Raw genomic sequence first — 16,709 nt, forward strand, 5'->3', positions numbered from 1 at the left:
GTTCAGATCCTTGATTAAGGCTTCCTGGTCACCACTAGTAGACCTTCAGTGGCTCAGGCAGGTGCCACATTACTTTATTATCTTCTCAGCAGCATAGTGAATGTCAGTTTTTATCAGCCAGAGTTTTGAGTTAGTGAACTAATGTGATTAATCGATAGGTGAGCCTGCTGCTTGGTGGCTAACTTTAAAGGTAACTCCAACCTGCACCTTGAGGCTGGGGTCTGGCCTTAGGCATTTTCTCTGTAGGTAGTTTCCTTGTAAACCTCAGTGCAAGAATAATAGTTAACAGCGCTTTGTGTACAATGTATATACAAAGTAACCGTGACTTGGAAGTAATCAATTATTTACATGAGGGACAGAATGCTGTGCTCACATCAGGGAGCTGAGGAACTGAATACCTTTCCCTGGTAGTCAGTCACACTACTCAGTCAGGGTTGCTATTAGTGAAAGAACTAATCCTAGAAGACCTCACTTTCCTTTCTTGTTAGGATAGCTGAAGTTGATATCCTTAAAGTACTCCCACAGATTTATCCTTTGACCCCACCACAAACAAGACCTCGCCAAATTATGATACTCATCAAATGCTAAAGCGTAGCATCATTTTGGGAGCACTGAAATTTTTCAGGGTCTTTATATTGAAGGTACTAGATTTGGAATGTACCTCATTACTGTTTATTGCCATTTATCACTACTAGCCCTTTGTTGATAAATCTGGGTGGTGTCAAGATTTTGCCAAGACCTATTCTCCTAAGTTATTTGTAAATTAACTGTTAAGCAATGGATTTGGGCTGTGCTTAAGTACCTGTCACAAGATCTGACCCTTTAATGATTAAAGGGAATAAACTAACAGGCATCTATGTCCAACCCAAGGAGGTCACACTGATTGGTGATGCAAGCAATTAATTTTTTTTAAGAATACTTTGAGTTTTCTACTGAATTGATACAGTACCTGGGTCCTATCTAAATGCCACCACCTCCCCCTCAGTTCCGAGATCTTCAGAGTATAGGGCAACACCACAGCTGGTTTCCTAGAGTTGGGTCATCTCTCTTAGTGATAAGAAGCTTGGTAGGCATCTTTTGGGAGAACTGATGGCACTCCTCCTGGGAGTGGTCACACTGCATGTTCCCTGTTTAACATCCACACAGATCAGCTTTGCTGATGACTGGGCTCTTAAAAACACAGTCACCTGAAAAATATTGGCATGAGGAATTTAGGGTTGCCCCTATCTTTAAAAATCATGAACTTCGCATCCAGTTTGAATGCAGAATGTCAATGCATCTTTTTGTAGTGGGGACATGTTGCCCCGCAGCTATTGTTGTAGTTTAGTGATAGTGGAAACACCACCACCACCACTGACAGTGGTAGCAGAGCAGCTTAATACTTGCCAGGCACTGGGCTATGCTAAGAAGTTTAAATATATGACCAATTTAATCTTTCAAATAAACCTGTTTTATTCCTATTTTACTAATGAAGCCCAGGATTTAAGTAACTGAACCTGCCCATCAGCCATCTAGTAAATAACAGAGTTAGAATTCCAATCTAGACTCTGACTGCAAAGCCTGCAGAATGACCACCATGAACTTGTGCACTTCCGGTGTCCTTCTGCCGTGCATGCCTGCAGGCTAGGAGCACAATTGTCTTAGAATAAACTCCTTCCATTCCTCCCACGTGTAGCAAAAGAGAACCCCTGCTAATGCCTTGTGTTAGGATTAGTGTTAGACCTAGTTCAGTCAAGAGATGCACTGGATGTCATCCTTGTAAGCTCAGATCACAAGGAGTTTCATTATTTGTCATCCTAAGAGAATTCTTAGATGGAAATGTGGAATCTGTGGGACAGCCCTGCAGTGACAACAACGTCTTCCTCTGGTGGTTGAGTCTTGGTGAGATTAAATTTCTGAATCACTATGAATTGTGCTTACTGAAAAGTGCATTTGTAATGGCCCTTAAAGTTTATCAAATGCCCTAGCTCATCTGTAAAACAAAGCAGGGCAACAACAGACCATATCCTAGTTTTCCAATGTTCAATACCCTCATGCATTTATAGGCACCCTTTTCTTTCATTACTTCAGATCAGATTATAGAATTTCAACATGTGAATTCAAGACTGACATGAGTCTCCCTAGAGGATGAATTTAATGGCATTTCAACATTTCTATGCAGTAATTTTCTCTCGAATTTCTTTCTTCTTTTTAAAGCATTTTCATCACATGAAGATTTAGTGTGCAGTGCTCAGGCTGAAAAAAAAATCAAGAAACAGTAAAAGAATGACTGCTGGCCAAGGATGATGCTGATAATTTGAATATAGGATGATGATAACTTTAATCTCTGTGGGCAGTTCTGTGTTCTAGAAACAGGAGTAAAAGATCTTGAGGCAATGGGATAATTAAAGATCCCTGGATAGTTGTTGAAAGCAAAACAATTGTTTTAGGCCTGGGTCCACATTCAGCAGATTTCATTTATAGTTAATTTTTCTATATAATGTTGCTTTCTCTTCAATAAACATAACCATCTTTGACTTATGTGAAACAGCCCTGGGTAGTCCAGCATTGCAGTGAGTTCCTTCACCTTATTTTCATGACTTTAAGCAGAATTTTACAATTTTATATCACATCAAAATAATTTAAGATCAGGGTTAAATTTCATTCCTGTTTGTGTGTGTGTGCACGCACGTGTGTGTGCACGCACGTGTGTGTGGTGTTGGATGCTGTCTGTCTTGTTTTAGTAAAAGAAACAGCTAATAGAATTTCTTCGGCATAAGAACTATAGAAAATTTACACTATATAGTAAATATACACTCTAGTAAATTTTTGTATTAAACAAGGACTATGATAAAAATATATGACTGTGTTTTCTCTATTTGAGCCTCTTCACTGAACTATTCAATTTTTACTAGGGAACTAAATTGCAGAGCACATAAGAATATATTTTGCAAGATGTGGTAATGCATACCACTGATGAGTTTAAAAAATAAATAATTGTATGCTGATCTTATGCTAGTCTTAGCCACTGCATCAAATAGATAAGGCTTTGTAAGCAGCTATTCTAAAAATGGGCTGCTCTTTAATCAGGTACAAATTATAAATGAACAAGTTTAATACTATTTTATGGAGATAGAATGACTTTAGGAATCAAATGTCCATTTTCGCCTTAAGCTAGTTGTCTGGGATTTTTTTTTTTTTTTTTTTTTTTTTTTTTTTTTTTTTTTACTGACAACTGAACACTGACAACTAACTAAAGATCAAATTTAATAGTTTTTCTTCATTAGAATTATTTGAAGCACCCATTGTTTATTACTTTCATTCATTTACTCCGCCAAACTTTGAGAAATCCCTTGCGCCAGGCATTGTGCACCGTCTCAAGGATGGAGAGATCAAGATACAGGGGTGTGGCTCTGCAATAGCATAGACAGGTGTGACACCTAGCAGCTGCCACGCCTGGCTGAGAGGAGTCAGGGAGGAGACTCCAGACTGATGGAGGTCAGTGGGAGAAGCCCTGTGCAGGGATGCAGGACGTGGGTGTGTGAGTTGAGCAGAGACTTCTATGTATTCATGTCAGAGGGAGACTGATCCAGTGAGCTATGCTACTGCACATAGTTATAAAAAAAATATATGTCTGGGGAAGAGAAAATGATGGTGAGTGTAAGGAAGGCATGGAATTGGAGGTCCAAGTGGCAGGAGATTGTGATTGAGTTGATATGGAAGTAAAGAGAGGCTTTTTAGAAGAATGCCAAGATTTGGGGCCAGTAGGGTACCATTCTCCTGACATAGGAAAACAGTAGGTTTCCAGGGAAATATGATGAATCCAAATTGCAGCCCATTGAGTTTCAGGTGCTCTGCATGGTATCAAGTACAACTGACCAGTAGTGATTATATATGGACCTACAAATGAGGTCTAAGATTTAATAGAGGGGAGTAGGGTGGTGGATGAAGACATGAGTGTGTTGTGGTCTGTGAGGCAGTATGAATAGGAATGGATGAAAACAGTCCTAGCAACCAACATCACTTAAGGGATAGGTGATGTATAATCAGATTCTAGGAAGATGCCCAGAAAAGATTGATGGTGTTATAGACATCAGGGAAGGAGAAATGTTAAGAAGAAATTAGACAGCAGTGGCAGACACGGCAGAGGAGTCAAGTTCAGAAAAGAATGGAAACATTTGGCAACAAGGTTTACTTGAAATGTTTCTTTGAAGTGGAGGCAAAGTTCTAAATAATTTTTCAAAAGTGATATAGCAAAAAATGGTGTTTTGAAAGCCACCATTTCACAACTGCAGCTCTGGAATTTGTTACTGCAAAACACAAGAAGAGTAAGATTAAGCCAAAGACATGGTGATTTTAATGTTCACTTTGGGTCTAAAAAATATGTCTTTTCTTTCTCCCTCTAAATATGCCAAAAGAAGCCATCAAGCTGTGGCTAGTTTATTAGCTCTTCATTGTTAGCTTCTGCGACATCTGACTTGTATCTGTGGCCACAGTTGTCTGCCTGCTGTCCTGGCTAAGTCTCCTTTTAGTAAAACACGTAGGGTGAGATAGCTTTGCACGCTGACCGCTGTTAACCACGAGCAAATCACAGCATTGTTACAAGTCAGTTTTCCTATCTCTGAAATCAAAAGTCAGCCTTCTCTAGAACCTCCTTTTCAAACTATAGGCACACATTAATGGGCGATGAAATGGAAAATGACAGCATACACTCCACACAGTGTGTAAAGCCTTCTTTTGCCAAACTCAGGTTTCAGCTATTTCAGTTCTGTGCGTGTGTTTGTGTCTGTGTCTGTGTGTGTGTGAAAGAGAGAGAGGAATGTTGCTAGATCATGGTGTGAAATATATTTTTTACTGTGGATTGTGGTTTAAAGATGTTTGACCAACACTGCGCTTGACTAGAATCCCTCCTCCAATTCTAAGAGTCTCTCATCCCAGTTAACTATCACACTGTTCTTTTGATTTAGTCAGTGTTTCCTGACAATATCATGGAGTGGCAGGTATGAAAACTATTAAGGAATGACAGCTATTAGCAAAAGAGAAAAACATTAGAAGGTAAATAAGGCCAACATCTGTGTTATATTTGACCACAAAACTGAACATGCTTTTAAAATTTATTACTGTTCCGACTCACAAGTCATGACTGTAATTTATGAAGAAGAGTTAGAGTGTGGTACACATTAAAAAACAATGGAGTAATTCTTTTGAGGGTGGCATAAGTAAGCAACCATATCAGGGGGAAATAATCCTTTTTCAAAAGTAACGATATCATGGCACATAAATGCCAGAATTGCCAATTAAATAAACGCGGTGAATCTCACTGCCTTGACACATAAAAAGATTCATTGATGTGGTTAGGAGACAAGTCAGTGTATTTTTATTGGCCTCAACTAGACGAAGTGCACACCTGAGTCAGGTGTTTTGTTTTAGAAACAGCTGTTTGAAATTCCCCTCCTGGTTAATTCTCCTCTAGGCTGTATTTGAGCATTTGTTTTCCAGCAGGCTTACTGATACTTAGAATTCTTGTGAGTGAGCAGTTTCCTATGAAACAAAGAGTCAATGGGAGTTTTTCTTTACTTACTTCTAAACTGTTTTTAATTCTTCTACAACCTACAGAATTTCATAGATTTTAGGTGGTATTAAGTAGGGACGATTTAACAAGGCACAGGAAATTTGAGGGATGTGTTTTCATTTGTCCCTCCCCACACAGTTCTTGGACATTCAGTTAACCCCTGTGTTTTTATTTCCTGCCTGTACACTTACAAACCCTGGGGTATTTGCTTTTGCCCCTTTGCCAGTCTAACCCCAGATTTTTGGCAATACTGTGTATTCTGCCCCCTTTCTACTGCCATTTGGCTGGCAGAGAAGGCTTCCATGAGAGGGGAATTGAGGCCACATTGTTATCCTGCCATATCGTCCCCAACCCTCCTCTGGTCCTCAGGGACTCCTGCAAGATGCTGAGGGGGTGGTGGTGCTAGTGGGGTGGGTGGAGTGAGTGGGATGGGTGATGCAGTGATGGTGTTGACTGCGCCTCCCTGGCCACAGCTGATTGGCCTGTGGTTGGCACCCCACGAGTCCCCACCCCCATCCACCATCCCAGAACCCTGCTTTCTCAGATGTGTTTAAACATGTTATTGTACCCAATTAGGACATGGAGATTTTTTTTTTCCCTATGGGAGAGCAATGTAGTTGCCAACTAGCTATCTGATTTATTAGATGAGCAAACTGAGGCTCAATAAAATAAAGACACCTAAGTGGGAGAGCAAGGGTAGGGCCTGGCCTCTGGGCTTAGGGCTCTCCTTCTACCACTTGTTGCTACTTCCCATGGCCCATGAGAAGATGGGACTTGAGGTTATTACTCAAGGTCATGGTGGACTTTAGATACGTGGAGGGTGGGGAGTAAGACACAAGCAAGTCCTGACCTTTGGAATGAAGACAGTAGAAAAAAATGTACAAGGTTTATGTTGGACAGTGTTAGAAAGCAAGACTCTTTTATTTTCTCTGGGTTTTATGTTCTCCACTGTAAGACTCAAAGACTGGTGATACACAGAGTGCACTTCAGCCAGAAGGGTGACCTATGTGAAGGCATAATTTCTTTAATTAAGTGGTGATACACATACATGTAGGGTCCAAAGTTTTGCTGTGATAATAAAATAATATATCAGAAATTATTGTTCTTTGGAGAAATTTAAAATGCCAGACAAGTGGAAGTTGGTGTTGCTATTAGAATGCCAATAAAAACTTCAAAAACTCACATTACATTCCTGAATACATCCTCCCCAGAATTCTTCTTCTTCGCTAATTATGCAGGATGTTCACCATGAACAGTGTTGCTTCCTGCATTCGATTCATAATGAATACAGTAACACCATGACACAGTAGCACCTTGCCAGTATCTCCACATCCCCTGTCTCAGGGCCAGCAGATGTCATCAGGGTATGAACTGTGTGGGACAGACAGCATTGGGTAGAAGCCACTGTGCACCTCAGAATGCTGCTACCTCCCTCTGTGTTGTACTGGCTGTTTGATGGCTGGATAGTGTCACAAGGATGTCAAGATCGCCTTCCCGAGCTGGACAGCAAGCCAGCTGGTCAGAGTGGCCAGCATTTCCTATTTTGAGTATGTTCAAAATTGGCAGGTAGTCCGAGCAAATAAACAGTAATGATAGTTATCATCTGGAGTAAAACTGGTATTTACCACCCTTCTGAAATGAATCAGCTCTGTGTCTGTTTTCTGATGTTTGTAGCAATGCATTTAGATTGCTTGATGGATTGTGGCATAACATAAACAATGTCTTCCTGATTCACTGAATTTCTTGCTCCTGAAACAGATGTGAAGATCAGTTTTCTCTACTTTATATGTTTAAGTAACCCTAGGTTTTATATTTTTGTAATTTTTTTAAGCAGCGAGTTTTTTCTTCTTTATGCAAAGTACCAACAATATTAGGGGCACTCTTTAAATAAGTCACTGAAGTTTGCATCCAGAGTACACCACACACTCAAAAAGCAGCTGGAGCCCAAGCCCTTTTGGCCTTTCCTGATGCAAACTCCCTCTCAGCGTGACACCCTCCTTCCTGTAACCTGAAGTACGCATGTTCCTGACCTGCAAAATTCTCCTTTTAGGATCCACCGACTTCAGTTTCCCTTGGACTTCGAATGGAGGAAATGATCTTCAACTTGGCGGACACACATCTATTTTTTAATGACTTAGAGGTAAGTTCTAATTATTTCATATACTCTTTTTGCATGTTTGGAAATAGGTGATTGGTCTTAAAATGACAATGGGGTATAATTTTTTGAATATATATATAACTGAAATAATGAGATTAACTAATTATTGATTATATGGTCGTGTATTTTGCCTTCATGGAATTTCTGTTTTGCTTTACTATGGCTGTTGCATTTTAAAGTTCTGTTCCACATGACCATTGATAAGGATTAAAAGTTGATGTCAAGAATCTTAAATGTTAAACCGTGTTGATTATCAGAAGCTACAGATTTCTCAGTTACATAATCACTGTTGAGATGGATTACCTTTAGAATCCACCAGAGTAAGACACAAGCAAGTCTTGACCTTTGGAATGAAGGCAGTGTGTTCAGAAGACAGTAGAAATCCAGAATTTGTGATCCTTGCTATGCTGTCCATGTTAGACTCTTATGATATTGGGTCAGATGCTTTTCTGTCTGGTTGGCCCAACTGGTTGTGTTTCAGTCAGGCGTCTGCTTTTTGGGTTGCCTTATGTCAAACTGCTGATGATCTTGTTTGTCCATTATAATTCGAGTGGAAACTTTTGTAAGATGGCTGGTTAAATGTGTTACAGGTAATGACAAACATGCTGATCTTGATTAGAAGGAAGTTTGTTGTTTTTTTTTTTAGTATCTCCATAATGAGAAAACTTGACTTATAACTACTACATTCCACTCTCTTCTCAATAGAGATAGCTGTTTATTTAAACCCTGCTCTTAAGCAAGCTGGTGGAAGGGCTGCCAACAGGCATTAATCATCACGTTGTTGTTTTGCTAGATTTTATAAATGTATGTTATTTCAGACAGGAGAAGAATCTGAAAGATTCAAATAGAACTTTTACTGATCAAAGTTAATTGGCAGCAATTGGCCTTTAAATATTTCCTGATGTTTCCCTTTTCAAAATCAAGCAAAATGCACCTTACTTAATAGATGAGCTAAAATCATTTGAAAAAAGCCAGCGTGTCACAGAACTGAAATGCGGTTTGTTCTCCATCTGTCCTGTATTTTGATTTCTTTTCATCTGCAATGAAACTACTCGCAGACGAATTGGCAACTTCCAGTGCAATAAAATTACTTAAGTGTGCTTCATTTTTTCCCCATTCCTTAGTGAAATATTTATTTTTACACTTAGGGTGAAATACAAAAATGTTCTGCATTTTCAAGTGCTTGCTTTAAGGAGATTACATGTAAGGCATTACTATTTTTAAAGGTAGAATTAGTCCATATAAGTGACAAACTCAGAATTGCCTTTAGAAAAGCTTAATAATCATACTTATTTTCAAAAGCTGTTTCTGATTTATGGTTGTGATTCATTTCATAAGAGAACAGCACCAAAAAATTTCGTATTTCACTGGTACGTTAAAATTCCTTTCCCGTGTTTCCATTTGTTTCCAATGACACAGACTGGGCTGATGTTTTGTCTTGGGTACAACCTGGTTACTCTTATTGATGTTAATAAGTGTTAATAGTACCCATCAAGAAGAAATTAGTAGTAATTTTCTATTGTTTTTAAACTCTGCCTTCTTAAAGCACCAAAGCTTCTCTGTACAGTGCCAGGACTGTGTGGTGGAAAGTGAGAACTTGGGCAAAGTAGTAACTTGGTATAATGAAGAGAGAAAAACTGCCTGCCTCCATTTTGATGGGATATAACCAGATTTTTATTTGTTTACTGACTTATTCAACACTGGACTATAAAGGGAGAAGATCTGAAATAAGAGTAAATAATAAAAGTTCTAGTTTAGATATGTAGAGAATGCAGTTTTTTCATAAGCCCAAATTTAAAACAACAACTAGGGACATCTGCATAGATATTGTGATATCAGATCTATTCTTGGCATGAGGACTCTTTCTTATAACTAAAGTAGAAAAGAGAATGACGGTCTAATTCAGCCAAATGTAAAAATCAATCACGGAAAATTATTTAAGCTTGTAACCATGCAAAAGTTGATTTTAAGCTATTTTATTTGAGAATAATATTAAGGTGTCAGCAAAAGGACAAATGAAAGGTTCACTTAGCCTCTGTCTTTGGAAATGGTTTACTTGCTCTAGATTTTGCACAATATTTTAATAATAAATTGGTTCGTAGACTTATTTAAATCTTTCATTTCATATTTTTGTAACTCAAATCTGAGACTGGCCATAGCAAATGTTAGTTTCTTTCATGATAAAAAGTAAAGTTGTTTCTGGGGGAAAATAAATGTATGAGCGTAGTATTCTTTAGAAAACCAAAATTATCTCATCAGGCAAAAATGATGTGGTAATGCCTGATTTCACACTCCAGTTAGCAATGTGCTGTGGTAAGGGACATAAATATTTTAATATATTTTAATTACATGTTTTTAGCATTTTAAGGTCTATAGGACATGTAATTTCAAGGAGATTAACAACCTATTGGTTAGCATGAAGTGTGATTTCTGAACTCTAATTGTTGACATTTGGCCTCTTTTTTTTTTTTTTTTAAATCTTAACTTTTTGCCAGCACCTCTGTATAATTTGGTTAGTTCACAGCTGTGGCTTAAAAGAGATTCTGAATAATGAAATACACTATGAGGAGCTTCCAGGGACAGTCCTTGTGTTATCAGAGTACTAAACTTCAAAGTCTTAAGGCTTAAAATGGTTTTAACAATATTATTTAGGAAATTTTGGATATGATTTTTGCAATTTAGAAATATCCTAGTTGTGCTCTAAGACATAAAGAAGTGAACCATTTTTAGTTTTAAAAGTCCTATTTGTCACCTCGCGTGGTGACAGTTTTTAACAAAAGCAATCACAGTTTGAAGTAATTCTGTTGACACTTCTGGAAAAAATAAATAAAGAGGAGAAAGCTTGGTTTTTTGAACCGTTAAAAATGTGTGACTGTTTGACTTGTGAAGGGAGATGAGTGACAGGAAGACACAATTATCAGAGGAAATAATATTCCACACCCTCACCCTCACCCCCACCCCCAGAGGAGGGTTTAGACTCGAGATCCTTGGTGCACTCCTGCCTTTCTTGTTTCCACATCTGACTATTCCCTGCATATCATTTTATCAAAAGATCTCCGTGTGCAATCCAATGGTGCTTATATGGAAGTTATTTTTTTATGAATCACAGTACAACATTGGAGGCTTTTTTCAGGTTCTTTAGTAAAGTCTGCCTCTTTCTAACTTAATGGGGAAAGAGCTCTTTCTGTTGGATTTTTATTGAAAGGTAATCTGCAAGCAGAGGAAAGGCCTTCTGAATATGATAATGTTTCAATGTAACTTGCCGCTGGATCTCCTGATGGATGTTTAAAGGAAAATATTTCATCAAGATGGATATAAGTCTAATGAAAAATAAGGCGCACACTTATATTGAATTTTCTCTTTCTGTCTGGTGTTAATGTCATCTCACTGGCATCATGGTTACCATCCTAACTGGTGTTACCAACATGGTGGCCTCCAGGAGCCTGCTCTCAGGCTGCAGGGTCAGGGTTGGGAAGTATCAAGTGGAAAGCTGCCTTCAGCTCTCTCCTTCACAATCCTAGTACCTCGGTTAGTTGAGACAGACCAGAGGATTCTTTGGTGTCAGGCTTTACCACGTGAATATGCAGCCCTTTCTTGGGCCTTTGATATGGAGACTCCTGTCCCAGCTCTGATTTTTAAAAGCACATACTTTTTGTAGCTCCTCATTTTCATATTTTCTATGCAGAAAGTGTCTGAGACCAAAGGCTCTGGTCTCAATAGACCGGGGTTTGATGAGTCAAAGGCCAAGGAAATAATCGTGTTGCATTTTCGCCTCTAGTAACCAGAAATGTCAGAGAGTAAGTGTTCAGCCTGTTGCCCATCAAATTGGCAGAGACTTAAAATCAGTGATACAGTCTACTGTGTAGTAAGACGACACTTGTGTGCATTGCTGAGGAGGGTATAAATTAGTACAGGTTTTCAGAAGAGTAGCTTGATGACACGTATTCAGGACCCTAGTATGTTGATCCTATTACTCAGCAATTTCACTTTTAGCTTCTGTTCCAAGAAAGGAGTTGTAGGCAGAGAACTTATACAATAGTAATAAACATTTATTGAACTTGTCCTCAGTGCTTTCCGTGCATTATTCCACTTAGTGCTCTGGCATTTCTGTGACGGGAGCACTGTTCTCTCCACTTTATGGAATAGCCAAGAGAAGCTTAGAGGGCCACACCGCTACTGAGCGGCAGGTTCAAGCTCAGGGCCAGTGCTTTCTAGGCCACGCAACCCCACGCTGTTGTCTCCTGCATGATGTCTTTTACCTCTAACATGGAGAAATATTTTAAACATCCTAAAATAGATTGATAGTGATTCATGATACATCCTCGCTGAAAATTGTTTTAGGATTGCTTATTAAACATAGGGAAAATAGTCATGGTCCATGTCAAGTTTCAAAATAGGCTGAACAGTGTATTTAATGTAATACAGTGTAGCTTTAATGTTAAAGTTTATGGCCCATAATCTGAAAGGCTACATATTGTGTGAGTCCAACCACTGGACATTCTGGAAAAGGCAAAACTGTGGATCTGCTGGCTGCAAGGGGTTAGGGATAGAGACGGATGAATTAGGTGGAACACAGAGGATTTTTAGGACAGTGAAACTATTGTGTATGATACTACAGTGGTGGATGCATGTCACTGTACATTTGTCCAAACCCATAGAACGTAGTACACTGAGAGTGAACCCTAACGTAAACTACAATGTGTCAGTATCGTTTCACTGATTGTACCAAGTGCACCACTCTGGTGTGAGACGTTGATAGTAGAAGGCGTTATATAAGTATGGAAGCACTGGGTGTGTAGGAAATCTCTATATTTTCTGGCCAATTTTGCTATAAACCTAATATATCTTTAAAAAGTAAAGTTCATTAATTTTTTGTAAATTATGGCATATTAAAAAATTGGAGGGAAATATATTTTTAAAAGCTACCATTATGTAACTTTAAGTTTAAAACTATGCAGTCTCACTACTATATATAAAATAGGTAAACAAGGTCCTACTGTATAGCACAGGGAACTATATTCAATACCTTGTAATACCCTATATATATAGGCTATTACATATATATATATACACACATACACACAGTAGGACCTTGCTTACCTATTTTATATACAGTAGTTAGACTGCATATATATATATGAATGACTGAATCACCCTGCTGTACACCAGAAGTTAACGTAACAATATAAACCAACTATACTTCAATTAAAAAAAAAGTATAAATAAATAAATGAAAATAAGCCATCTGAAAAATAAGTTGTACAATATGATTCTGATTTTAACATCTGTGACTTATTGAAAAATAACTGGAGGTAAATATCTTAAAATGTTGCGGTCTGGATGGCGGGGTTATAAAATACTGTTTCTCTGTGATGCTCCAAAACTGAGATGCTCGGTAGCATTTTATAATCTCTCTACCTCTGCCTGTCATCCAATAGTCCATATATATCTGTCGAGTAACTGCTAAGTGTCAGGCACATTTCTAGATGCTAAGGATGCAGCAGTGATTGAGTCAAGGTTATTCCCTTCATGGAGCTGGCACACTGGAGGGGAAGGAGGAAATAAACACTATATAAGTAAAATAATTTCAGGTAGAGATAAGTGCTAGGAAGAAAATCAAAGAATGATTGGATAAGAGAGGTTGTGGAGTGGGGCATCTTTAGTTGAGATGTTCAGAAAGGCATCTCTGAGGAAAGGACATTTGTGAAGAAATCAGGAAGTTGGGAGGAAGCAGCTGGAACAGCAGGAAGGCATTCTGGAAGGGGAATGGCCTGTGCAAAGGCCCTGCGGTAAGAATGAATTTTGCTCATTCAGGAAATAAAAAGATCATCCATGTGGTTGGGGCAGAGTGAATGAGGGGAAAGTGATAGGGTCCAGTTGTGCAGGGCCTTGTAGACTGTGGTAAAGAAGTTGGGTTTGTTTCTTTGGGTTTTTTCCCCCTCTAATCACATTGGGAAAGCTTTGAACAGTGTTAAGCATGAACATGATAGGCTAGTGTTTATACTTGGAAAAGATCAGCCTGGTTATCATATGAGGAATAAGGCAAAAGTGAAACCCATGAGACCAATTAGGAGATGGTTGCTTTGGGCTGAGGCTGCGGCAGTTCCGAACATGGTGAAAAGTCACAGAATTTACAGTATAATTTGGTAGAAGCATGGACAGAATCTGCTAATAGATCAGATGTGGGTTGACGAAGTGAAAACAGGTAAGACTGAGAGTTTGCACAGGGACCAGAGGTGGAGAGATGGGTGGTATGTGGAGAGGGAGCAACTGAAACAGAGAAGTCCTTGTGGGGCAAGAGAGGGTGGGATCCAGAAGCCAGGTTCCAGTGCTGGGCGTCGGTAGGAAGGCAGGCAGAAGCTCCGGGTACAGATGCAGGCAGGTGGCTGGGTTCGGTAGTGGAAGAGGAGGCTTCCTCCCCGCAGAAATACCTACCGTACTGTGTTACAACTTTCTGTCTACTTTCTGTCCCCCACTAGAGAGCCCCTTGAGGGCAGGGACCATGACTTGTCCACTTGAAGCCTAAGCAGTTAACACCAGGTTTGGTCCACAGAAGACTCTCCTATGTCTCTTTTATTTTTACCAAATGTTTTAAAGTAATTGTCTACAGTGAGTACTACTATTTTGATAATTTGCAAACATTCACTTTATAAAAGTAAATGACTAAATTCAGTCCTAAAAATAATTGAAATTGTCCAAGATGTTAAATTTTGATGTTATCCTTTTTTAAGTGGTATTTTCAAAATCCTTAGTGACAAAACACAATTCAAGAGGTATGATATAAAATGATACACAGTGTAGGTCCACTTTTAAGTTTAAAAAAAAAAAGTGTATCTATCCAAAAAAAGGTAAAAGGTTTTTGACATTAAAAATGTTATGAAAAATAATTCCTATAATAAGAAAAGGATTTATCTCTGAAGAGCGGGATAATACTATCATGAACTAAACCAAGTTTTCTTTATATTTTTATTTTCTATAGTTAATAATTCTTATAATTAGAAAATTGTTGAATAATCATGACTCAGCTGTTCCAACTGGACTGAAAGCTCTCTGTGTTCTCTTACAGTTCTAGGGGTACCAGAGGTTGAATTCACAAATTTGTTTATTCTTAAAGGACCTCTCTGTGCCTCAGTTTCTTAGCTGTAAAATTGGATGATGAGGGTACCCACCTCCTAGTGTCATTGTGAGGATTCCATCCATGACTACCTGTTCGGTGCATAGATCGAGCCCTGGAACACAGAAGCAGTAAGAGAGTCTGATCTGCTGTTATGGTTTATGGAGTATCTTTGATGCAACACACTGGACAGTAGGCCTGTGGGGGAGGGAGGGGAGTGACTTAGGGAGTGGTTAGGGAGTGAAGGGCGAGACAATGAGTGGTTTGCTGCCAAAATTTCCGTGTAGAATTCCAACAGAAATCATACCAGAAAAACGACACCAGCAAAAGCTCTGCCAGTGTTCAGCTGGCAAATACAAATAGTTGCAGACACATCACAAAGCGCTCCTCTCCTTTCCTTCCTCCCACCCCCGGTTCCACAAGGGGAGGTTTGCTTTCAGCAGTTAAATAGCTGCTGTACCTGCTTCCATCACCCCGTGCCGTGCTGTCCCTTCGTAGAAAATGAGGATGCTGGCTTCGTGTGGAAAGGACACGCGTGCCGTCGGGTGTGCTGGTCTGTTTTCCTTCCCTCGTCCTCGTCCAGCCTTGCGTGTGGAAGGACGGCTCGTGGAGCTCGCTGGCGGTGTCTGCAGTAGGGGGCAGAGACTTGCCGTGTGGGAGGTGACATCGGAGGGGAGGGGGCAGCAGGCTTTAGGCAAGCTCTTCTCACGTCAGTCCAAAGCACTGACTTCGATTCTGTCAACACTGTGAAGTCAGTCTTATCTCCAGTTTACACATGTGGGCAATTGAAGTGATTTTTGCCCAAAGCCACTTGGTTAGGTGATGGTAAAGCTAAGGTGGGAACAGGGGTTTCCTCTTCCAAATATCACTGCACAAACCTCTCCAGCTGGGTCCCATGACCCGGCTGTTTCTATAAAGGAAGTAGCAGCATCTCGGTGCCGACACATGCTGCTGTAATAGAGCAGACCCAGTAACGGAATGCGTTTCCTCGGGTGTATTATCCGTTAGCTTTGTTTCTCACTGCGACTTACAAACAGTGGTTGCTCAAGCAGCCTAAAATCTGTTTTGGGAAGGTTTGGAGATAATTGGATAGGTAGATAGGCTGTCAGATAGATGACAGACACGTGCACATGTCATTGTTGAGTAGACAAAAATATTATTTTAGCTGCCTCTATCTACATAACAGAGAAGAAAACTACAGTGCTATAAATGCACTCCTGCTCACTCTGTTCTGGACACTCTGCTTGGCACTGAGGAGAAGAGATGAAACATGATCACCGCCCTCAAAGAGCCAAGATGGGAGGTGGAGACAGAAAAGCAAAAGAACAGCTATATCGTAGTGTATTTCCACAGTGATGGAGACACCTGAGGACATTGGTATGGTCCAAAGGCAGGATGGGGGAGAGGTGGCAGGGCTGCGAGGGCAGAAGAAATGCTCCCCCTGGATGTCACCTTGGCATGAGAGAGCATGGCATTTAGGAACAGAGTTTGAGTAGACAGAAAGCACAGAGCCCCTGCAGAGCAGTTGTGAGGTAAGAGGACAGAAAGGGAGTCAAGAGCCCAATCGTGAAAGGCTTTGTACCCTCTGCTAAGGAGGTTGAATGTCATATTGAATGCCGAGGGTAACCATTAAAGGATATTTGGCGTTGCTAAGGAGATGAATTGTAGCATGAAGTCACAGGTGTCAGCAGGTGAGAAGTCACCAGGGTTTTGTATGGTTGTGGGAACAGTATGGGGGCAGATGGGAAAGCTCTTAAGAAAGTCATCTGGAGAGGAAGGGGGACGATATCCAATGCAGTGAACTGAGAGGTTAGAATCTTAGTTTCTGGCTTGAGCAATAAGGTAGAGCTAGAAAACCCGGGACACTTAGCTGGCTTTGGAAGGAA

At 39.8% G+C, this 16,709-nt stretch overlaps 1 protein-coding gene across 9 annotated transcripts in view; it reads left to right on the forward strand.

Moving 5' to 3' along the window:
- Positions 1 to 16,709, forward strand: part of EYA1 (EYA transcriptional coactivator and phosphatase 1) — a 283,352-nt gene that overhangs the window by 235,952 nt on the left and 30,691 nt on the right. For all 9 annotated transcript variants that reach the window (XM_032470269.1, XM_032470272.1, XM_006185840.3 and 6 more), the window contains one exon: positions 7,602 to 7,691. In XM_032470269.1, coding sequence (XP_032326160.1) covers positions 7,602 to 7,691 — 90 coding nt within the window. The remainder of the gene's footprint in view (positions 1 to 7,601; positions 7,692 to 16,709) is intronic.

This window comes from Camelus ferus, chromosome 29, assembly GCF_009834535.1.
Source record: "Camelus ferus isolate YT-003-E chromosome 29, BCGSAC_Cfer_1.0, whole genome shotgun sequence".
NCBI lineage: Eukaryota > Metazoa > Chordata > Mammalia > Artiodactyla > Camelidae > Camelus > Camelus ferus.